Source organism: Acromyrmex echinatior, chromosome 2 (assembly GCF_024713525.1).
Source record: "Acromyrmex echinatior isolate Ae372 chromosome 2, ASM2471352v2, whole genome shotgun sequence".
Taxonomy (NCBI): domain Eukaryota; kingdom Metazoa; phylum Arthropoda; class Insecta; order Hymenoptera; family Formicidae; genus Acromyrmex; species Acromyrmex echinatior.
The window spans coordinates 19,684,878-19,711,779 of NC_141853.1; the positions used below are offsets into that span (position 1 = coordinate 19,684,878).

Sequence of the window (26,902 nt, forward strand, 5' to 3'; positions counted from 1 at the left end):
GAGCAAATAATAACTTTCTTTTTCAAATATATAAATTATTAATACAATAAGAAATTTAATTTTTATTAATATACAATAATTTAAAGATCATCGGAGAGAAAATTTGTTTATTAAGTACATATATGTATATATAGAAATATATATATATATATTAGGTGTTGGAATTAATTCGTAGCGTTTTACAAGTGATGGGAAGTACTTTCATTAATGTATTTTTTAATGCTCATGTGAAATAAATAACATTCTTTCATTAAAAACGCTACGAATTAATTCCAACACCTAATATATATATTATGTGCATGTATATAAATGTATATAAATGTATACATATATTTGTTGTGAATAATATGTAGTTTAAATATATAGTTTAAAAATGACACATTCTTTGTAGAAATATTGATTCTCATCCTAATTATGTATTATACATACATACATTATATATACATATATATTTATGTACATATGATATCGTTTAATGATTTAACGACATTGTAATGAGTTGATCTAATCAAATAATCGTGATGAATATCCTTTTATATATTATATGATTCTCAACTTGGCATCCATGCAATAGTTAGTTCTTGAAATTGCAACAGTTACGATCATGGTTGATACTATACAAAAAGCTTTTAGACCTCTATCCTTGATTGCTTTTCTCCTTGGTTTCGGAAATCTCAGATATCCTCTCAATTATTGGAGATTTCGCTTAAGTGTTTTTTATGTAATAATTGTGTGGAGCCTCTATAAATATGCGTTTAATGCTATGATAGATGCTTTTACGCCAAGACATATTTTTAATAATCATTTGTCTTATTATTCGATACAAACAAATATTTTTGTGACATTAATATCTGTAACCATCACCGTTCTCAAACACCAGGTATATCTTTTCTTTATAAATATTACATCATTGTTCTAACATCTAATCTAAAGTGAAACAGATAATACACAATAATATTAAATTGCTATTTTGGAATTACTTTTATTATAATCAAATTTAATTAAAAATTAAGCTAAGTAAATTTATTTTTACATAGAATAAATCTTTGTGTTTCTTCAAAAAATTTTTATTTAAAAATATTAATTTTTTAAAAACTTTTACAAAATTAAGCAATTTTGTATTCAATTTATTTTGCGTTAGATAAATAAAAATTTTATTAAGATTCTTATCAAAGTTATTGTTTTATTACCGTTACTGTTATGTATTACACATATATGTTCCTTTATTATTATGTACATATACGTTTCTTGCATACTTTTCTAAAAATGATACAATTTATATATTTTCTTGTCTTCAGAAAATCCACATATGTATAAAGAAACTTAGTCTCGTGGATGATACATTAGAAAAACTCGGAACACCTAAGGAATATCACACAATTCAAAACTTGATAAAATCGACGTTAATTGTATATTTTATAGTGATTCTTATATTATTTATTACCGATTCTATTTGGAATATAGAAAAGCACAACAATATAAAAGCCATGTTTATTGGTTTCATTATAGGATATCCTATTTATGTTAGCACTATTGGAAATATAATATTTGTATTTATTGTAAGGTTTGTAAACTATATTTGATAAAAACTATTATAATTAAAGTTGCTTAAAAATAAACGTTAATACTTTTGAGGCTTCCATAGGCACTTTACAGAAGCTATGCGTTTTACTGGTTAACTTTCCGTATATAGATCCATTATTAAAATACATTTCGTGAACATTGCAGTTCATTCATCAGTTTCATCAGATATCATGCTATTCTTCGCCCTGAGCATGGAAATAAATCGCAAAATGCATAGCTTCTGAATAAATTATTATTCGTATGTGACCAAATCTGACCAATTAAAATCTAAAAAAATTATATTGAATATTTAACTTAAAATTTTTTAAATGTGTATATATGTATCTTGAATAGTATTGCTGCGCTCATTTTAGAGATACTATTGTGTCTCCTGAAATTTATTAAATTATTTTATGTTGATGTCATACATGGGTTCAATTATTTGCTACTTCATTAAAATAAAATTTTCCAATCAATATAAAAATTCGTAAATTTATGATTATTATTTATTATATAAATTTATAAAATTCTAATTTAAGTAAAAGAAAAGAATTTGATAAATCTTTTAATTAACTACTGCTTATTTTTAACTACTGCGTACGGAAAGATATTAAAGACATCTTTTTAAATATTTTCTAAACAAAAAATCACAGATGTATCGGTACCAGATTGGATAAAATAAATGACTGTATTGAACAACTATCAGAGACAGAAGAGTGTGGATTGAGATGCAAGTGGAAAAAATCTCTCGTTATTCGTCATTATGTCTGTAATTCAGAGAATCGCAAGCGTGTAATATGGACCGTAATGTAAATTGATAGATACTAAAGTGACACAATAATAATTAAGAAAGCGATAATTCGTAAAAAGAGAAAATTATTATATTGACTGAACGTATAAGTGTATTATTATTTATCTGTTTAATAAGTGATAATTTTATATTTATTTATAATAATCTATTAAATTTCTAATTATAATTTACGTAATGTACAAATAAACATTAACTAGACAATACATTACATTCTATATATTTTTGCAGTAACAATTAAAATAAAATTTACTATTATTTGTGCAAAGTTGTTTAATCTGAGCAAATAAAAACTTTATGATTAATTACACTAATATAAATTAGTATCTACTTATTTAAATTATTATTTATCTTTTCTTAATTTTTTCGTATATTTTAGAATTAAAAATCAAAACACAATAATCACTAATTTATTCCAAATCAGAATTTTGATAAATTCTTCGCACATAAAAAATATAAAGTAATAACAAATCTGATAAATATAAATTTCTAATAGATATATTTATTTATTAATATAATGTCGTTTTAGGCATCTTCATTTGGAACTCTGTCAAATAGCTCGTGACATAAACGATTTATTCGGGACACAATTAACATTGCAGATGATATCTTGTTTTTTTATTTTAGTCACAACATTTTTTGCCCAATACCATATGATACTGTGCTTAACATATATATATGAAAACAATTCAGCTAAACTAAAACTTATTCTTGCCAACGACATATGGTGCATGGTATTTTTAACAAAATTCATATCACTGAATTATATTTGCGAAAATGTTAGTGCCAAGGTAAGCTAATTTTTGCATACTACATTATAAAAGAAAAATATCCTTACAAATAAAAGTTATAATATAATTTCTCTCCTCTCTCTCTCTCTCTCTCTCTCTCTCTCTCTCTCTCTCTCTCCCCTCTCTCTCTTTCTCTTCCTTCAAAATGACATCAAAACTTTTTTAGGAAATATAAATAATAATTGATGTACAAAAAGAATAAATGTTATAAAGGTGAACGTTTTCTTAGATATTAGAATAAAAGATTAAGTAATCTCACTCCTTTATAAAAATTACAATAGTTTAATCTTATAGATGTTTATACTCTATATTATTATTGAAAGTCATACAATTATTATAAATGTCAAAATTATAAATAATATAATTAACTTTATATAATTTCAGGTGCAAAAAACTAAAGTTTTGACACATAAATTAACAAATCTCATACGTTTTACAGAATCACGTAGAGAGGTGAAATAAATTTTTTAATACTTTTCTAATTGTAAATGATTTTTAAATAGCTTTATATAAGTATGTAACTTTAGGCAAGAATTATATTATATTACAGATTTATCAGTTTCTTTTGCAAATATCATTTCGGCCATTGGAATTCGGCGTAAAGGGCATATTTCATTTTGGTCATAAATTCATTAATAAGGTTATATAGTTTTTAATATTATTCACATTAATATAAGTTTAATTATGGAAAGAGAATGATTTTGCTGAAATATCTAAAAATCGAAGTCGATACAAAATAATTAAGAAAAAATATTAGGTGTTGGAATTAATTCGTAGCGTTTTACAAGTGATGGGAAGTACTTTCATTAATGTATTTTTTAATGCTCATGTGAAATAAATAACATTCTTTCATTAAAAAACGCTACGAATTAATTCCAACACCTAATAGTTTTAAATTCAAATATTAACAGTTTCAATGATTTAATCAATAAATAATAAATAAAATGTCTTTGAGAGAGTTATCGCTGATTAAAAAACATTGAAAAATAATAATATAATTAAACCTTAGTTTGTATAACGATGACATTTATTCCTTGAAATTTCGATCCTGGATCTAGATAAATAATTTTGTTGATCATCAAAATAATTATGTGGGGGACTTGAGCAATATTGCAAAAAATTATATTATTCTAGCAATCAGCTTGAGCATTCTACATAATTATTCTGACAATCAACAAAATTATTTTTAGATTAGTATCTGGTTAATTTTTCAGATACTTAGCAAAACTGTTCTTTCCATATAATAATAACCTATAGTTAAAATAAATAAATTAATTAAAGTAATGATATTTATTATATAATTGGTCTTTTTTCTTCCAGTTCTTTATATGGGTACTTACCATTATTATTTTTGTATTGCAAATGGATACTTCTCCCATGACTCAAATATCAAAAACTGAAGGAATTAATGAAACATGTTTCGAAAGAGATATTGTTATGTAGAAAAAAATACAATTATAATATATATCTTCCGTATTATTTTTTTTTAGCTTACAATTTAGGAATATAATTAATGTAGAAATTATATGTATAATTGTACGTATAATTGCTAATTAAATATTTATTTATTTAGTTTATGTATTTATTATATATTACCATCTGAATATTGTTATTTATTTTAATTTATTTTATAACTATATATTATCAAATAGTTGTACGTGCGTACAGTTTAAATAAAAGCTCTTTAAATATTTATAATATATAGATAAGTTCTTATTTAATTAATCATAAAAAGATTATAAACTGATATTTATTTAAAAAATTAATTTGTGTTTTATATTGATTATAAATCGAGCGGATAACCACTCAGAAAATAGATATACACCTAAACTTCTGACTTCATGACTTCACCGGACTTCACAGATTGTCATGGACTTCATCGAACTTCGACAGACTTTGCTGGACTTCACTAGACTTCAAGGAATTCGTTGGACTTCTGATGGGTTATACATTAGAATTCAAGAGTGGTTATCCTCTCATTATAAACATACATATGTAAGCTCATAAATCGATTATTAATTAAAAAAAATATCAAAATGTCTACCTAATTCGCACTTATCGTATAATTTTAATATAAAAATAAACATTTTAATTGATTACTAAGTTATTTGTAAGCAGATGTTTGAAAGTCTTCTGCTAGTTATTGGTGTGTATAAATGTGTATACGTCTAACGACGTTGATCGATTATGTCATTATGTGCCCACGTTTATAAAGGAATCATATAATTCATAATGCTAATACATTAATCCACTATTATGTTATTCTAGCATCTTGATAAGTAAATTATAAAAGAAGCTTATATGAGCTTCGAATTAATATACGACGTTAGTTTACGATCGGAACAACGGTAGTAATAACTATGGTGACTACTATAGAACAGGCTATACATCCACTAATCTTGACTTCTTCTCTACTCGGTTTAGGAATTTACTCTTCAAAGAAACCTTATTTAAGTGTTTTCTATAATCTGACATTATGGATTACTTATGGTTACCTTTTTTACTATATTGTGACCGTACTTAAGGTAGAGATATGGTTTCAATCAACCTATGCTATAATCGATACGCAATTTGGCATTCTTACCAGCATTACATCTGTTATCATAAATATGTATCTCAACAAGGTATATAGATGAGTATTCAATATGTGTTCATATTAATTTACGTTAATACACTAAAATATAAATGACTAAAATATAGTATTTTAAATGGTATATTATAATTCATTTTTTTTTTTACGCAGTTTTATATGTATATAGGAAAATATATACATAGAATTGTTGCGTAACGTTATATTCAGAGATTTCAGATAATCGTAAAAAGACTTGCTGCCGTGGATAATACGTTGAAAGAATTAGGAATACCAAAACTGTATCACAAATTGTACATACGTGCAAAAGGGATATTAATTGGATGGTTAATATGTACTTGTATAGGAAATATGTGCGATATGACATGGTGGTTCTATATAAAAGAAGATCGTCGGTGTTTACTTATACCGTATATCACAAATTATTTCTATCATGTCAATATGTTTGTGGATTTATTATTTATAACTATTCTATGGTTGGTATATTATTTAGAATATGTTTAAGTATACTCTGTAATTTTTATATAATTATCAAAATAATTATATAATTATCAAATAATGCATTCAATATATATATATATATATATATATATATATATATATATATGTGTGTGTGTATTTTTTACAAAAAACTTTACAATTATTTTTTTATACAGTTTTTAATATTTTTTAGTAAAAATAACGAAGAAAAAGAAAGAAAGAAAGAGAGAGAGAGAGAGAGAGAGAAAAGAAATTTTATTAAAATCTATATTTAATTCATAGGATTATAAAAAACATGTTCTAGAATATTCCTGTAGATATAAATGAAGCAGGGTTATAGGAATTTTAGACCTTGTAGTAATCATATACAAATTTATTTATTATTGTTGTTTCGATTTATTTTTTATAATTTATAATTGGAATTGTTTTTTATATACACAGGTACATCGGTACTAAGTTTGACAAGATAAGCGAATACATGAAATGTTTGTTGGTGAAAGATGGACACGAATTAAAATGTACACAGAAAAAAGCTGTAATGATCCCGTGTCAATATGTCACGTATACTGACAATTACAAACACGCGATATGGATTTCAATGTAAATTGGAATACAAACATGTTGGATAGATCACCCATTTAATAATCTAACATTAAAAATAGTGCATTTGGGATTTGGTAGAAATTTAACTTATCCAAATAATAAAGAAATGATTTTGTTTTCTGCTCATATGTTTTTTTACTGTGCTTTTACTAATAAATATTTTTTTTTATAGGCATCTACATTTGGAATTGTGTCAAATTGCTCGTCAATTAAACGTAATATTTGGAATACAAATAACTATAGAAATAGGATCTTATTTAATATTAATAGTGAGATTATGTAACTACATTTTTGTACATATAAAAACGGAAGGTCGTTTTTTAGTTTCAATGTTTAATTGGTTTAGTCTATATTATTGGATATTCTTAGGTGTGACCAAGATATTCTTTTTAAATTATATCTGCGAAACTGTTACTGCTAAGGTAAATTTTTATATATTTTAGATATGTATATGCACGTATATATACTTATTAATAATAATAAATAATAATAATAAATTTTAGTCTAACAAAATAAAAGTAATTCATCAATTAACAGATTTTCATCGATACATTGATATTCGTGAAGAGGTAAAACAAATTTTAATAAAAGAAAGATAATTCGAATAAATTGTTTAAATTTTAATAACAATTTTGTGTATGCAGATTTCTCAGTTTATATTACAAATAATACAGCATCCATTAAAATTCACAGCATTGGATTTCTTCTATCTCGGTAATAGCTTTATACAAAAAGTAAGTTCTCATTTATATACATATTTTTTATACTTTTAAAATTTTTATATTGTATACTATAAATTATAAAATATGTGTAATTATCTTTAATGAAATTTTATATCACATTTTACTGTTATATAACAAAAATGTTAATTATAACATTTTATTGTTACGTAACAAAAATACTGAATTAAAATAATTTTATTTTCCATTAAATCTTTAGTCAGAAAATTTAATTTTTATATTTTTTTCAGTTTGTCATAACAATTATAACATTCATTATCATTATAATGCAGATGTCTCCCATACCACACACACATAAAGAATACGATGGTTTCTAAAAAAAGTCAACTAAATCAGATTTTGTTAACCATAAAATCATATAAAGTATAAAAATTGTTATACGTAATATAATTTTATTTTTATTAATAAATATGATTACTTCTCTCTCTCTCTATTAATTACCAAATTTTTTCTCCTAATTTTTTTTTATATCTTTATAGTAAATATTTGAATTAAACGCATATTATAATTATAATTATAAGCACAAGTTCCGTAACAAAAGAAAAAAACATAACACACTTCTAAATATAATTGGAATATTTTAAATATTCCAATAATAATAGATTAAATAATAAATTATGTAAGCAACTATAATAAAATGTTATAATCCTATATAATTTTTTATAGTATTTAATTCTATATATTTTTTAATTCTATATACATAAATTAAATCTTAATAAACACTACTATTTATATCGAAAATAAGAATAAGTGACTCACGATTACTAAATGAAAACATGAGAAAATGAGTATTAATATCAATCTTTATCAATCTTTTCCTGTCTTCCATTCTCTATTTCTTTTTTTATATTATTGTATTTTCATATATCAATTTATTGTGTATATATGTGTCAATTATTATTTATGTTTTATGCAATATTATATTATTATATAATAAAATTACTAAAAATGACATAATAAGCTTTTTATGTTAATATTATTTAATATTAAATCTTGTTATATGTATATTTTATATTTATTACAATATTAGAAAGACATTATATGAGAAAAATAACATTAAATTGCTTTGCATAGAGAAACACACAAAATATTAATCAATGTATGAATATTTCAACAACTTCATAACGTATATTCAATGACGAATCATGTTTATTATTTATTAAATTAGATATATCTTTTTAATATTTGCGTAAGTGCTCTAAAAAACAAACATTGCGATAACAATGAATTCTTACTAATATTTTTATGGCGCAAGTAGATTTTTTCTTACATGTAAGTATAGATCGAAACTTGTAGCGAAGATAGTGTAACATAAATACATACACATACGATAAATAACAGGAGAATAGTACAGTAATCAAAATTCTTTAAACTATCTTTTTAATATCATGTAATATTATCATGTAATATTTGTATTTTATTTAGTAATCATGATTTTCTAAGGTATTATAAATAAATGTATTAATTTATAAAATATATGCAATATAAATAATTACAATAATATTAATTTAATATTTTCTGTATCTTATTGTTATGTTATATGTTCCTGGGAAAAAATGTTATATATACATATATATGGACATATTTTATAATACATAACTATTTATAATTTTATATAATTTTATGTAATTATATATAAAAATTTTTTTTGCTGTTTATGAATTTATCAAATCAATTTACATTACTTATGTTTTATATACATTTGTTTCTATATATTAAAGGAAAGTTTCTTTAGCGTTTTATTATAGAATTATATCCTGACTAATTGATTATGTAACGTACAAAATAATGATTTTTTAATTCAAATTACCAATTTATATTAATTATGAAGACAAGTTTACAATTTTTTTTATATAATTAATTTATATCTATTTGTCATATAAATTTAATAATAATTATTGTACTAAATTTTATGAGCAAAAAAATATTTTAATTAAAAAACATAAGCAAAAAAATTAATAAAAAGAACATGTTTTTTAAACGTTTTGTAAATGTTTATTTTTTATTAATTTGTTCAACATTATAAAAACTCTTCTTAAATTTTTAGAAAAAAATTTTTTTAATATTAAAAAAAGATTTTTTAAACGTTTGAATAAACATTTTTGTAATGAAAAAGGAGATTCTTCTCGTCATTTTAAACATTTTTAAAAAAACATTTTTAAAAATATTAAAAAAAGAAAATTTTTTTAAACGTTTCTTTCTCCATTGGGAATTGTTTCATTATTAGAAGTAATAACATTAGAAAACACAGATCGACTATGTTATTTAGTATATTAATGAAGAAATTAGATAACACTAATGCATTGGTTAATGCATGTATTATTCTACCGCTTTTATGAACAAATTGTCGGCTGAATAGTTCAGACATATGATGTCAGTTTATGATAAACATTACAATTGCGAACATGGTGACTACTTTACAACAAGCTGTACGTCCTCTGTTCCTGACCTTTCACGTTCTTGGTTTAGGCATCCATACTCCAGAGAAATCTTATTTAAGTATTTTCTACAGTGCGACATTGTGGATTATTTACGGTTACCTTTTTTATTATGTAGTGATCAGATTTAAAGTAGAACAATGGTTTCAGACAACTTCTATTTTAATCACTATTCAGATGAACTCAATTGTCAGCATGATATCTATATGTCTGAGTTTATATAATTATAAGGCATGTATATACGCACATACATATTCAATCTAGATTATTATAAAAGACTATTAATCTAGCAAAAATATAATTAGTTTACTAAATATATTTTTGCTAGATTAATAGTCTTTTATAATAATCTAGAATTAGTAGAACTAAATTATAATTAGTTAATTAAATAATTTTTACACATACACATAAATACAATTTAAAAAAAATAAATATATTTTTGCCTAACTAGAGAATGTGGATGCTCATAAAAAGACTTGCTGCTATAGATGATACGTTAAAAGAATTAGGCAGTCCTAAATTATATCGAAAATTGCATATACGTATAAAAAGAATATTAATTGGATGGTTAGTGTGTAGCCAAATAATTAATATAATTGATGCGATATGGTGGTTTTGCACAATAGGGAATCATTGGTGCCTAATTATACCTTATGTTACAAATCATTACCAACACGTCAACATGCTTACGGATTTATTATTTATAATTTTTCTATGGTTTGTATATTATTTCTACTTTTTAATTCTTTGATGTGTGTACTACATAGGGAATTGCATATCCAACACACACTTTCTTTTTCCAGTGCTTTTTTTAAATTACTAATAACTTTTTTAATTAATAAAGATACATACATTTACACGGTATTGTTCTTTCTCTGGTGTTTTAATTAAAGAAATTTTTTATAATATATTCATTGTTATGAAAGTTATAAGCAATCGAATTGAGTTGGATATGCCATAACTAAGTATGTCGCAATGTAATACATGAGGAAATAGAATTATATAATATTGTATACAATAATTCATAAATTAATGTATGTTATATGCGTGTATGTATGTGCGCGCGCGCGCGCATTATGCATGAACACGTGTTGCGAGTGCGGGCGCGTTTGCACATGCTTTAAAAATAATTTAATAATAAATATGGTCTAGACACTGAACGATATATAATGTATTATGTATTTTTACAATTTTAGATAAAATTAGACATAGAAATACTTCTGATTATCTAAAAATTATTTCTTCATGCTCTTTGGTTAGACTTTATTCTTCATTAATTGCATAATTTTTCCTTTGCAGGTACATTGGTACCAGATTTGACAAATTGAATGAATACATGAAATATTTGCTATTAAGAGAGGAACATGATATAAGACGTACATGGACAAACGCAGTACAGCCCACACATCAATATAATATGTGCATTAATAATTACAGCACTTACCTGTTGTGGATTATAATGTAAATCAGTACACGAATAGATTATTGATTTTTTATTGTTGATTACTAATTTTCATATAATAGTCTGATCGACCATTATATGAAAGTGCTGCATTTAGGATTTATTCTTCAAAAATTTCAAATTTATTAAATAATATATAATTCATTTAAATTAAAAAAACTATTTTTTTCTTAATTCTATATTTTTGTACTCTTATTAATAATTTATCTTTTGATAGGCATCTTCATTTGGAATTGTGTCAAGCTGCTCGCGAATTAAACGCAATATTTGAAACACAAATAACTATGGAAATGGCAACTTATTTGGCATGCCTGGCAAGACTATTTAATTATATTTTACTTTATATAATAGAAGATGAAATTACGACATTATATAATTGGCTTGATTTCTCTTTTTGGATATTCTTACATGTAGCCAGACTCTTCTGCTTAAATTACATTTGCGAAAGAGTTAGCATTAAAGTAAATCTACATGTACATTGAATATATAGTACACAAATACACACACAATATGCATATATATACATGTGTGTGTGTGTGTGTGTGTGTGTGTGTGTGTGTGTGTGTGTGTGTGTGTGTGTGTGTGCATGCGCGTGCACAGGATATCCTCTTTTAATCAATCCGGTTAATGTTTTCCAAAATTATCGATAAAGATAAAATTATTATAAAAAAAAATATTCATATGAAATGAAAGTGGAAAAAACAATGTATTTTGGTCACACTGTTTTTTTTTTAGATGAACACCAAAAGATACAATTGTACAGTATAGGGGTACAATCGTAAGTATTCGAAAATGAACTGTTCCATTAAAAAAAAAAGGAGCGTTTTTTATCTTTTTAGTGCTTCTATCGAGAAGAAAAACAACATAATCTCTCAAAATATATCTCCCTCGAAATCATTCCACTTTCATCTAAAATATTTCTTTTTATAATAATTTCATCTTTACCAATAATTCCCTAATAAGTTGAAATCAAATCGATATCGACTGATTTTTCAGACCGTTTGATTTGGTATCAACTACATTTTCTATTAATCTTCGAAGAAAATCGACATTTTTTCAAAATGCTACATCGTTGTAGCATTTTTACTTACAGTGTATCGATAAAATATCGATCTTTTTTCAAAGATCAATAAAAAATTTAATAGATATCAAATCAAATGATCCTAAAAATCAACTTCAAATTGATTCGAGAACTCGGGTTTCATAGAAAAAAAAACTGGATTAATCATTTTCATCTGAAATAATTTTTTTGTATAATCGATAATTTCGAAGAAAATTGATTGGAAAATTGATTAAAATAAGATATCCTGTATACAGAATGTTCTGCAAGGAAAACCGAAAAATTTCTTAAATGTATTTTAAAATTTATTTTAAATAAAAAAATTCTGTAAGTCAATTGAGCTTATAATTGTTGAGATATGAAAAATTTAATTCTTGTCAGTAACATAAATTTCTAAATAATTTATGGACATTTTTTATAGAATTATATGAAATCTATGTGGTATATATAATAACACAAAATCAGAGTGTCATTAATAATTAGTTAATAGAGTAACAGGAGCCACAGATAATATTTGTACTAAAACTGGCAAAATTAATTGGCAGTCTATGATGTACAATATGTGTATGTACAATAATACAATGGGTAATAGGATATGTTCACAAAGAGAATATAAATGAACGTTTTGAACAATTAATATAATTAAAAAATAATAATATTTACATAAAAATTATAAATATTTAATACTTTTTGCCTGTTACAATATTAACAAAAATTGTTTCGATAAATAAATCAACTTATAAGATAAATAAATCAGTTATGTTATATAATTTTTGTTATTTAGAATAAACTTTAAAATAATTTGGAAATTTGTCGGTTTTCTTACAGAATCCTCTTGTATATACATAATTTATTTATTTATTATAAATTTTAGTCGAACAAAATGAATGCGGTAATTCATGGTTTAACAGATTCTTTTCGACATGCTGTCCTCCATGATGAGGTAACATCAGAATCAATAATAAAAAGCAATTGAACTAAATTATTTTTAGATTTAAATAACACACCATCATTTTATACAGATATATCAGTTTACATTACAAATAATACATCATCCATTGAAATTCACTGGATTAGGTCTCTTCTATTTTGGAAATGGCTTTCTGCGAAAAGTTCGTTTCAATTTTATTAAATCTTACGCTTCTGTTTCTTTCTCTCTGCATTAAAGTATACTAAAGTAGACATAAAAGAAATTTGCTGTTACGTCTTACAACTTTTATTACTATTTTGCATGACGCAAATGTGTGAAATTAATATGTAAAAGATTGTAATATGTATAAATTTATAATATTGTCTGTTTATCTTTTATCGACAGAAACTTTTATTCTTATTAAAATTTAATTAATGCAATTTCTTCCAGTTTTTTATGACAATTGTGATCTTCATAATCCAAATGTATAACGTATCTGACTAAGATATCTATAATTTATTGAAATTATCAAACTGAAGAAATATATTATACTATGACACAAAATTATTTATTATTGCAAAACAAAAATATATTATCCTATTTTATCGAATTAATGAAATATTTAACATGTAATACATGTAAATACAAAATATAAATTGTTATGTATTGTATTATTATTATTAAAGCGCGCAAACTCCACACACAAAGTCTGTTCTAATCGAATAATTTAAGATATATGTGTATATATTGTTTCGATCGCAATAAAGCAATATAAAAATAAAACAGACTAATTAAATTAACCAATAATGCACATAAAAATAATGCGAAATTATTTACTTTTAACGTTATTTACAGGGTTGGCAACGTTACCTCATAAAAATAACTCATTACCGTTCTTTTTCCTAAAAAATAATTCGTTCTCGTTACTCGTTATTGATTTGCAAAAGTAACTCGTTACTATTATCGTTACTCAAAATATAACGAATCGTTACATTTTCGTTACTTTTTTTTCTAAACATTAATAGAATATTATATGTAGATTTTTTCGGTTTTTATACTTAAATAAATTTATTTTTTGTATTACTTTTAATAAGATATCTTTAAATTATATGTTTAACTCTTAGTACATATACAATTTTTTTTTACTGTGCATGATCGTTTGTGTGTGAGTTAATTTCCGTAATTTTTGCAAATATATAAAAATTATAAAGATATTTTTATATATTTTAACATCTTTAAAAAACATTTATGAAGTTGTATATTCAAAAAAAAAGAAGAGGTAGAAAGAATTATTTAGCTAGATGCAGTATTTCGAAGAAAAGAAACAAGATATGAACAATTATCGTGAATACTCTAAGGGTAAAATTATATTATAATAAAAAAATAATATTGTTTGTAATCTGCATTATATATATATATATATATTTAATTGCATACATATATTTAATTTGTGAGATATGACACAGAAAAAGTTTTATTTAAAAAAATTAAATATATTGTAAAGATTATATCTGAGTTAGTCTATACGTGTAAACTATGAATGCAATAAAAAAAAGGCGTCGTGATTTAGACAGCCAATCAATCTGTTAATGTTTCATCTCTGTTTTCTAGGGCTATAATTATGACTAAACTTTTACATAGTTAAAAATAACGATGAAAGTAACTAGTGAAATCGTTTACTCTAAAAATGTAATTACGTTACCATGAACGTTACTCAGAAGAAAATATAACGTCGTTACCCATTAAAAAGTAATTTGTAACGGTAACGATGTTACAAATAACACGTTACTTGCTCTGATTATTTATATAAAAAATTTTACATAAAATCTAGTGTTGCGATTCTTTTAAATAAATTTTTGTAAAATTTTTTCACTTTAATAAATTCATATTTCATTTTAATATAATATTACAATATTTATCAAAAGAGTAATATAGCAAGTAAAAGCAACTATATTCTTATATTGTTATAAATTTGGAAAATATTTATTTTTTTTGTTTCTTCTTTTTTAATATAATGTATTATTATATTATTGTTACAAGAAAAACTAATATTAAAAAGTCATGCTATCATCATTATTAGATATTATCGATTAGATATTATCTCTTTCATAATTTATCAATGTATATGTATAAATGATTACATGCAAGTTCTCATTATATATAGTAGGTATTAGATTGAGGATACTCATTACGAAAGTCCGATTTCTTGTATTTATGTTATTTCAACGTGATTTAAAAATGATTCCATTTGTTTTCTGAAAGAAATTTGAGATGCGTGACCGAGCATATAACAATGTTTTTTTGTTCGATTTCAAATGATTTCTTGATTTCAATAAGGAATGCTTGACTACCTCATTTACTGATTTCCTCGTTGATTTCGTAGGTGAGTAGCCGTATTATATACAATCAATATTATTTTTATAAATATTGTTCCATATAACTCAACTTAAAATAATATGCAAAATTTTTTAAGTAAATGCTGAATAAAGAGTATATATAGTAATAATCGCAATTATAATAGGCAAATAAGTTTAAATAAACGCCACTTTAATATTAATTGTTAAAATATTGATAAATAATTCGTGGAACTGTTTTGAGGCTACATTTTTAAGACTATAAAAATAAAAAAAAATATTTTTTAAAATAAATTTTGATCATCTAAACTAGAAACTTCTTTAAATATTCTATATTCCTCAAAATCTGATTTTTCTACCTTTATATAATGGTCTTTTTTTATAACAAAGTATTATTTCTGACCATATTCGTTATTAGTATTAGTTTACCAGATCAATATTAGTTTACCGGAAGAAGACTTGATAGTTGGGCGTCAAAAGTATTTGATTGTCAAACACTTGAGTGTCAAAAGTGTTTGATTATTATACTTTTTTATAACATATTTGTATAACATATATGGTATGATTATGATGAAATCCTACAAGGATCAGCCATGTTCGTATTATTTACTTGTAATATAAAAAACAATAATAAAATAAATAAATCTTCTATAGTAGCTTAACATAAAATTATATAAAAATTAAATTTGTTTTATTTATTTTAATGTTTTGTATAATTATATACATTTATATTTCGTTTAACTACTTATATAGTAAATATATACAATAACAAGAATTGCAAAATGCAATTTAAAAAAAAAGAGCAAATTTTATATGCGGATCAATTATCTCAATTGTGCTATTTAATGCTTTAAAGACATTTGCGATATAATCAGATATAATTATTCTATTGTAGTGATAAACTTGACGTTTGCAAAACATGAACTCTGTAACTTGAAAACTTTAACAGTTAGCACGAGAAATTACGAGAGCTTTCACCATGACCTACTACAGAAAAAGCATTGAGTCCTTTATTACTTTTTTTTTTGGTTTTGAGGTTCTCAGATATCTCTCAGATCAATTAAGATATTGCTTCAGTATTTTCTATACATTTATTAACCGTGTGGAATATTTATGCTTACGCGTTATATTATACAATGACTCTATTTTCGATAAAAATATATTTAATAGTTTCATGGCTTTTTTGTGAATTTTGTTGTGGCAATATCCATAGTCATCACCATCTGCAAATATCATCACGAGGTATATGTTTTATTTGTATATGTTATTGCTTTAATACAGTGTGATATTTAAAATAGAATATGTAATGCATATCATTTTCTAACTTAAAACAAATTAACTTTATTATTAAATTAAAAATGTGATAAAATAAAATCTTGTATTATTGAGTTAAATTGTAAAACAAAATTGCCACACGAAGTGTAAATAGTCATTTCTGATTTTGCGTGCTGATCATGAATCCGTTGCCAAAAGTTGGCTATCACCTCGTAATTTTGTAGAAAGCGGCATTAAATAAGCAAAAATCACTAATTTTGAGTATTTTTAAGACCAACCAATTCAATTTTTAGTTAATTAACGATTCAATAAATTTTTTACAACAGCAACTAATTTTTTTGTTAAATTTCATAAATGAAATTTTCATGTTTTTATTTCGCTATGCATATAAAAATTTAAATACGTTTTATCTTAAATATTTTTTTAATTTTAGATATATTGGTATTAGATTGAATAAAATAAATAATCATATTGCACAGCTAGCAGAAATGGAAAAAGTCTCTTATTGTTAATAGCTATAATGTCCGAAGTGCTAAGAATCTTAAGCATGTGTTAATGTAAATCACAAATTTTCTTATTTATGTAATATAAAGATAAACAAAATTTTCACGCTATTCTATGAGATAATAAACCTTTTAATATAGATTCAGAACATCGCTTTAATTAGATTAATTAAAAGATGAAGACGATGCACACATAAAGACAATTGCCGAATGTGCTACTTAAGACTTTTTTTTATTACATTTTCTATTAGGTGTTGGAATTAATTCGTAGCGTTTTTTAATGAAAGAATGTTATTTATTTCACATGAGCATTAAAAAATACATTAATGAAAGTACTTCCCATTACTTGTAAAACGCTACGAATTAATTCCAACACCTAATATTTAGTGTTGATTTGTACGCAAATGAACATTGAAAATTATAGCTTTGATGTTTGAGGTATTTGTCATTAAATGTTTAACTTTTTATCAATAACAAATTATCTTATTACAAGCATCCAACTGCCTAAACCGTATTTAAAGACCTACTAAAATTTTAAATTATACCTCTTTTGAGTATCAAATTTATGAATAAAAATAATTTAAAATATAAGATTAATAAAAAGAATTAATAACTAATATCTAATGATTAATTATTTATTTTAATAATATATAGAAAAAAAGATTAAGTATTTAATAATTAACAAAAGAATAAAAAAAAAACGTTAAAAGTTCACAAAACGGGCTTGTTGAATTTATTTTTGTAATTGATATTTAAATATCAATTGTTGGTCTTACTATTATCAATTGTTAGTCTTGTCTTTTTTGTGGTAGTATAATTTCTAAAACATGATAAATTTTACAAAAAACATTAATTTAATAATTGTAAATATGTATATACAATTAATTTAATAACATTAATTTAATAATTGTAAATATGTATATACAATTAACATAAACTGTCCTATATACAATACAATAAACCTTCTTTATGTATAATAATAAATCCCCTATATGAAATTTAAAATAAATGATTATTAATTTTGCACTTATTTCTTATTTCTGTTACTACATTATATTGTTTATTTAAGGAATAATATAAAATGTTTTAATGAGGGACACACTCCCACCCACGCACGCACGCACGCGCGCGCACATACACACACACACACACACACAATTTAAATGATCAATACGCATTCAGCAACTCTACTATATAATATATTCTAAAAAAAAGATTAATAAATATAAAAGATTAATAAATATTTTTAATTATATTTGTTTATTACGGAATATCTTTTTAAACATCTTCATTCGAAACGAAATGATATCGATATGAATCGATATGAATCGATATTAAAAAAGTTATAAAAATATATTAATTTAAAACTTAGGTCTTAGTTACTAAAAATATACATTATATTGCTACTTAATTTCTATACTTAAAATGTTAATATTGAATTAAATATTTTTAATTGGGAATCCCCCCCCTCAAGCTAAAAGAATTTGCAGTAACATCTTGTTATTATTAGCATTAATAATTAGGCAGCATCATAGATCGAAAGTGTCATCAAGTATGTTTACTTGGAAAATTAAATAATATATAACATTAATGAATTGATGTATAAATTATTCTGTTACATCGATAAATAGTAGTATGTTGACCAAATAAAGCACAACAGACATACGTCAGTTAACAAGGACGATAATGATGAGTATATAATGATGAATACGATAGAACGAGCTATACGTCCTTTGTTCTTGACTTGTCGCGTTCTTAATTTAAACGTCTATACTTCAAAACCTTATTTGAGTATTTTATATAATGTAATAGTGTGGTGCGCATACAGTTATATTTATTATTATATAGCGTTCGCATTTAAACAAGAAAAATGGTTTTTATCAACTTCTACTTTAATCAATATCGTGATTGATCTTCTCGTCAGTATTACATCTATTATATGTTTACATCAATATAACGTACGTACATATATATTTAATACTTGAATTAATTTATTAAAGTCGATTAATATATTATATTTTTTATAATAAAAATATAGTTACATAAATATAACAATATTAAACATAAGATTTCTTAGGACTGCCAATGTGAATACATAACTAATAAGAAAAAAAGCCTTTAACGATCTAGATCTTAAGTGCTTAAATGATTCGGTGTGAATTTATATATTACCTGTGTGATTATTTAAATTGCACGATGAATTAATTTTTCAATCTTGAAACGCAAACTCGTCTGAATTACAGTAATAATATCACAAATTAAATTGATTAGCATTTTAATAATTTGATGCTCATCAAAAAGAATATCTTAGAAAGATTTTACTGATGCTAAATAACATATTAAAATTATAAATAATTTATGTGAAATAATTTAAATAACTATAATACATAAATAATATATAAATTTATATATAATAATTTAAGCACTTAATCTTTGACCGTGTTTATTCCTTATTAATTGTATATTCACATTAATGGTCTTAAGAAATTCTTTGTTTATTATTGTTCATTTACGTCAACTGAAAGAGACATTGTTTCTACTAATTATTGCGAAGAATATTATTGGTGTTGGAATTAATTCGTAGCGTTTTTTAATGAAAGAATGTTATTTATTTCACATGAGCATTAAAAAATACATTAATGAAAGTACTTCCCATCACTTGTAAAACGCTACGAATTAATTCCAACACCTAATATATTAAGGCCTCGGTGGTCTAACAGTAAAGATACTTGCACAGAACGTAAAATCCGATTTCCGGCCAAGATAATATTTTTTGCAATACAATTATTTACTATTTTTTTATATATTATTTAACATTATTAAAATTTTCCTAAGCTGCCTATGAATATTAAATTATTAAACAATAAGAGTGGAAACAAGACCGTTTATGTTAAATACATTACTTTAATCCGGATCTCTTGCATTCCGTGCGAGCGTCCTAAGCCATTAGACTACCGAGACACAGAATGCAAGAGATCCAGGTTCGGCTCCCGGTCGAGGTAAAATTTTTCGCAATAAGTTTATTATAGTTTTTTAAGATTAATTTGGGAAATTTGGGAGGATTATTAATATTTCAGATTGATTGCATTAGTCCAACAACCATATCGGCACGCAATTATCATTTCTGAAATTAATTCATTTATATGAATATACATAATAGTTCAACATCTTAACATTCAGACCGTAGTGGCGCTTCGTATTTAAAGTAATGTATTTAAATTATTAAATTATTTGTCAGTTTAATTTATGATAACACTACTAGTTTAACTGGCTTTGAGTATCAAGACTGAAAAATTCCGTGCAATTTTATGAGTACATAAGTAGTATATAAATTCAAAGATCCATCTTGACCGTTAATTATTTATAATTAATCGGCATTATAATTATGTATATATAAAAATAATTTTTACATAAATTGACCTTATATTAAATAAATTGTATTCTTGTCTAATATTGTCCAGAGATTACGGAAATTCATAAAAAGGCTTGCTGCTATAGATGATACATTAGAAGAGTTAGGTACTCCTAAAATGTATCAAAAGTTGCATATACGTATAAAAACAATATTAATTATATGGTTAATATGTAGTCAAATAGCAAATACATGTGATATACCATATCTCTGTCACACATCGGAGACTCAATGGTGTATGCTTTCGCCTTATATTATGAATCATCATCTCCATGCCAACATGTTTGTAAATTTAATATTTATAATTTTTCTGTGGTTTGTATATTTATAATATTTATATACTACATATTTTAATCAACATCTATTTTATAAATAAGTTATTATCGAAAGGAATATATTTTTTAGAGAATTAATATTTTTAAATAACCAAAGGGGACTAGCGATAGGACTAATTGACTGAATTTTAACAAGAATAGACAGTTTAACAAGATTATATACGACATATTCGATTACCTTCTCTTTGAAGATTTAACTCAGCAAAAATAATTTGTTGTGATATTATATATGTTATTATATATTATTTGAAAAATTTTTCTTACAATTTATAACTCGGCATTTTAAACTCGTTATTCTGCGATATTGTATTATATGCGTTATTCAGAATTTGTAATTTCGTAATACTGAAGATGATCTAATTTCGGAACGTTTATTTTTCCAATTGTTACATAATTAAAATATAAAAATTTTCGCTACGAATATTTTGTGTTGTGGTATATGCCGTTAAGAGATTTTCTCGTTTTAATATTCGATCACGTATTGATTTTTATTGTTAATATTTTTTAATGAAAATAATTTAATAATTCCTATACAAACACATAAAATTTTAAAACTAAAATAATGTTTCAGTTTAATATAACATTTTTATAAATATAAATTAATAAAGACAAGATATAACAAATTAATGCACACTTTTGAAGTTATTTAGCATATTCTCCATAAATTTTAAAATTAAATAATTTTTTCTTTTTAGGTACATTGGCACTAGATTTGACAAATTAAATAAACATATAAGATGTTTGTTATTGAGAGAAGAACATGACATAAGATATATATGGAGAAAAATAGTACCTGCTCATCGATATATCATGCATATCAATAATTACAAGCGCGTGTTGTGGATCACAATGTAAATCAGTATACAAATATACTTGGATAGATTATATTATTACCATTATTGGATTATATATTATTATTGTATAGATTTGGTTTGATGATAGCATTACACAATAGTGTTTAACATTTGGCAGAAATTTGAAATTTATTTACACAACATATACTCTATATAGATTAAAAAATTAATTTTGTAATCCAAATAGAAAAAAAATAGTAAAATATAAACTAAAAAAATTTTTAATTCGCTATTTTTTTATACTTTTATTAACAATTTAATTTTATGTATAGGCATCTCCACTTGGAATTATGTCAACTTACTCGCGAATTAAATGCAATATTTGAAATACAGATAACAATGGAAATGTTAGCTTCTTTGACATATTTAACTAAAATGTTACGTTATATATACATACATTTAACTTCAAATGATAACTTTATATCATCGGTGCCAGATTGGATTCAAATTTATGTTTGGGTATCTTTATATATAGCTAGACTTTTCTGGACAAATTATGTCTGCGAGAGTGTTTGTGCTAAGGTAAAGCCTACATTCATAATTTTAAAAATATAAATGTATACATATTTACTTGTTTATTTATGCAAATTATTATTAATTTTAGTCTAATGAAATAAATATAATAATTCATCGATTGACAGATGTCTCTCAATATGCTGATATATACAAAGAGGTAAGACAAGTTTCGATAATACTCAAAAGACAATTGAAGTAAATTGTTTAGATTTAAATAGTAACCACTCTGTATAGATTTACCAGTTTACACTACAAATAATACATCATCCGTTAAAATTGTCTGGACTAGGTCTCTTCGATTTTGGGAATGGCTTTTTGCGAAAGGTTTGTTTCTATATTTATATTTTTATACTTTATTAAATATTTTCATTTTTATTCCTTGCAATAAATTACATTCAAACGTTTCTTTATTATCATTTATTAGATAAAATTTTAGTATTATTTTATTGCATATTGAAAATATAAATCATTAATTAAAAATCCAGTCCAAATATTATTTTTATTTATCTTTTACCAAAACTGTTGTCTAAATTACAATTTAATCAACATTATTTCTTGCAGTTTGTCGTAACAATTTTGACGTTTTTTATTATTGTAGTCCAAATGTCTGGCGCTTTTAAAACGTTTACGTATTAAAAAAAAAAAGATTAAGTTGATATCTTAAAGAAATAAATTATAATATAAGACATGAAAATTATTATTTACAAATAAATATTAGGTGTTGGAATTAATTCGTAGCGTTTTACAAGTGATGGGAAGTACTTTCATTAATGTATTTTTTAATGCTCATGTGAAATAAATAACATTCTTTCATTAAAAAACGCTACGAATTAATTCCAACACCTAATAATATTTTTGTTTTTTTATTGATGTTTTTTGAATATATGATACATTTGCAATGTTATGTTGTTGAATGCGCATTTTTGTTTTGATCACTAATGTTTATTAAATTATTAATATTAAATGCATATTATTATTTTGTCAACATGAAAATAGAACTAAAACTAATTAACTTCTATTAAAATTTAATAATATAAGTAAAAATAATTTATTATTTTTGTACAAATTATTTATGTATCACTATTCATATCAAAGATCCTATCATACAATTATACTGTAAAATTTCCAACCAATTCTCGCTTTCTAGTAAAGTTTATAATTCGTAATAATAAAATATCGTTATCGTTAATAAAATATTCATTAGAAGTGTTAGTAATATTAGTTGTAAGTAAATATAAAAATTTTGATGTATTAATCCTTCTACTTTATTAATTAAAAAAATTTTTTTTCCCATCCATTATATGTAGATTATATAAAGATATACATAGTAACGAATATAATCAATATTGTTTTCATAAATATAATTTACGTGTATAATTTTTTTCATATACAAGCGCTTAAGGAAAGCTACAAATTATGACGTACTATATTTAATTACAACGCCATCACGGAACAGAAAGCAAATGAATTGGAATATACAAGTAGCATAAATTTACGAATAATAATTACACAATGGTACTTGCATAATTTTATATATGTTTTTATATTTGATATAAATTTAATATTTGATATTTCATAATGAGAATAACATTGGGTATTTCATACATTTCTATGTAACTTTGTTTAGAATTTTTATTTAACTTTAAAAGTTTAATATAACTTTTTCAAGAATTATACAAATGATTATATTTTTTATTCCTAATTCTCTCTCCTTGTTATTACATAAATTGTTACATTAGATGTTACAATAATAACGTCATTTTTTGTTTTATCATTGTTAGCCTCATTACTTATTAGTCATTATAGCATAAAAAATAACGACACAGTAAAAATTGCAATATACAAATTAACATCGTCAAGAAAAATACAACATTATTAGCATTAATGTAGACATGTAAATTAGAAACTTCGTTTAAATTATTCGCTGTATGCAACATTTAATAGTGACTCATCCCTTTTATCCTTGAAAATCAATCATTTTAATATGGATAAGTACCAAATAAAATATTGCGATTATGCAACTCTGTTGTGGCTGGAAATTAACATAATTGCAATGCCTTTGAACTTAATTAAATGAACTTAAATAGTCAATATAATCTTTCAATGGTGATAATCATGGTGATTACTGTTTAATAGGTATCCGTTTTTTTTATTTATATACCCTAGAAAACAATCGGCAGTTCGTTGGACTCTTAAACTTAAGTATTCTATACTTTTGATAATATGATTCCTTTTGATAATACCTACATTCTTTATAATATAATAATTATTTTTACTTTTCTACTATGTCGAACTACATTTATTATAATTACTTTGAAATATAATTACCTTAATTGTATCTACGATTATGAGTTATTATCATAAAAAAAAAAAAAAAATTCTGTTTTAATAATGTATTTATGTACAAGTTGTATTATTTTTTTATGTTTACATATAATTATTGAAATATTGCATAATATTATAGCAGTTTGTAATGCAATACTCCTTTAAATATTGCAATATTTTATTTTTACGAAACAAGAATATTGCTACGATATTGCAGCAATATTTTATTAAATATTACAATGGTTTAAAATAATATTGCTACAATATTTCATGTTGTAGAATGTAATAATTTATTATTTTTATTATAAAAATAAAATTTATCAAAAGTTAGAAATGCATGTGATAATTAAAATATCGTACTCTTTTTATTTAAAAAAATATATCCTCTACACACACACACACAAAAAGTAATTTTTGAATATTAAAAAATTATTTTTATTTAAATATTATTTTATTAAATATTATTTAATATTTATAGATTACTTTATTCTGATTAGTTAATTACATAATATATAAAAATAAACTCTTTTACTTAGAGTATTAATCAATATCATTAATCATATTAGAAACATATGCATTTAAAATTTAATTATTCAATTACTAAAAATATATATATATCGCAACTTAATTTTCATAGGTGTGCATATATTTCAATATGGAATTAAACATTTTAATTAAAGAGCGTCTCCAAAGCTCAAAACATTTCTGTTTAAAATGTTAACATTTACACATAACTTGTTATAATAAGCATTAATAGTGGCATCATAGATCGAAGGTGTCATCAAATATGTTTCTAAAAAGATTATGTAATATATAATGCTAATGTATTAACGAATAAATTATTCTATCGCATCGATAAACCAGCCGCATGTCAGCCAAATAAAGTACAACAGACATACATTGCCAGTTTACAATAGGACCGATAATAATCATGAAAACCATAGAACGAGCTATACGTCCATTGTTCCTGACTTGTCAACTTCTCGGTCTATGCGTTTATACCTCGAAACCTTATTTGAGTACTTTATATAACGTAACAATGTGGTGCGTTTACAGTTGTCTTTTTTATTATATAGTGGTCTCATTTCAACAAGAAGAATGGTTTCTAGCAACTTCCACTTTAATCTATTACGGGATGAATTTTTGTGTCAGCATTACATCGATTATTATAAGTTTACATCTACATAAGGTATATTGTACATATATATTTATTAAATTCATTTATTAAAGTCGGTAAATGTATTATATTCCTTGTACATATTAAATATATAATTAATAAAGGTAATATTATATTTACACATAAACAAGACTTACATTGAGTAAATAGTTCTTGTCTAATATTGTCCAGAGATTACGAAAATTCATGAAAAGACTTACTGCTGTAGATGATACATTAGAAAAGTTAGGCACTCCTAAAAAGTACCAAAAGCTGCATATACGTATAAAAAGAATATTAATTGTGTGGTTAGTATACAGTCAGATGGCAAATATATGTGATATGCCATGGTTTTGTCACACATCGGAGACTAAATGTTGCATGCTTATGCCTTATATTACGAATCATATTCAACATGCCAACATGTTTGTGAATTTGGTATTTACAACTTGTCTGTGGTTTGTATACTATTTATAATATTTATGTATTCTGCATATATTAATCAACATCTATTTTAGAAATAAGTTGTTATCGCAAAGAATATATTTTTTTAGGGAATTAATATTTTTAATGGAAGTAGTTTAATGATAGATAATTCCTATAAAAGACACATATAATTTTAAAATTAAAATGTTCAATATAATATTTTATAAACTTAAATTAATTAATTTTAATTAAACACAGAAGTACATAACAGGTTTATACATTCTTTTGAAGTTGTCTGTCA

General features: G+C 23.7%; 4 protein-coding genes across 4 annotated transcripts; all 4 read left to right on the forward strand.

The window, feature by feature from the left end:
• Positions 1–1,148: 1,148 nt before the first annotated feature.
• LOC105143561 (uncharacterized) lies at positions 1,149–6,770 on the forward strand (the record flags this gene model as incomplete). The annotated part of the gene is made up of 8 exons (XM_011051956.2): positions 1,149–1,564; positions 2,217–2,372; positions 2,901–3,162; positions 3,547–3,615; positions 3,713–3,802; positions 4,483–5,786; positions 5,963–6,228; positions 6,674–6,770. Coding segments are annotated over 6 exons (1,116 nt in total), but the record flags the coding sequence as incomplete, so codon positions are not given.
• A 303-nt stretch (positions 6,771–7,073) lies between these two features.
• Positions 7,074–9,960, forward strand: LOC147910602 (uncharacterized). The gene is made up of 4 exons (XM_087416794.1): positions 7,074–7,257; positions 7,339–7,404; positions 7,480–7,569; positions 7,806–9,960. Exons 1-4 carry the CDS (start codon positions 7,165–7,167, stop codon positions 7,890–7,892), a joined length of 336 nt encoding a protein of 111 aa, XP_087272920.1. The 5' UTR covers positions 7,074–7,164; the 3' UTR covers positions 7,893–9,960.
• Positions 9,957–13,910, forward strand: LOC147910603 (uncharacterized). Its single transcript, XM_087416796.1, has 6 exons — positions 9,957–10,244; positions 10,465–10,730; positions 11,313–11,474; positions 11,693–11,936; positions 13,410–13,478; positions 13,558–13,910. Exons 1-6 carry the CDS (start codon positions 9,957–9,959, stop codon positions 13,699–13,701), a joined length of 1,173 nt encoding a protein of 390 aa, XP_087272922.1. The 3' UTR covers positions 13,702–13,910.
• LOC147910604 (uncharacterized) lies at positions 13,906–25,920 on the forward strand. The gene is made up of 7 exons (XM_087416795.1): positions 13,906–19,535; positions 21,039–21,304; positions 22,020–22,175; positions 22,451–22,700; positions 22,783–22,851; positions 22,929–23,018; positions 23,256–25,920. The coding sequence occupies exons 1-7, from the start codon at positions 19,278–19,280 to the stop codon at positions 23,328–23,330; spliced, it is 1,164 nt and encodes a 387-aa protein (XP_087272921.1). The 5' UTR covers positions 13,906–19,277; the 3' UTR covers positions 23,331–25,920.
• Positions 25,921–26,902: the final 982 nt, after the last annotated feature.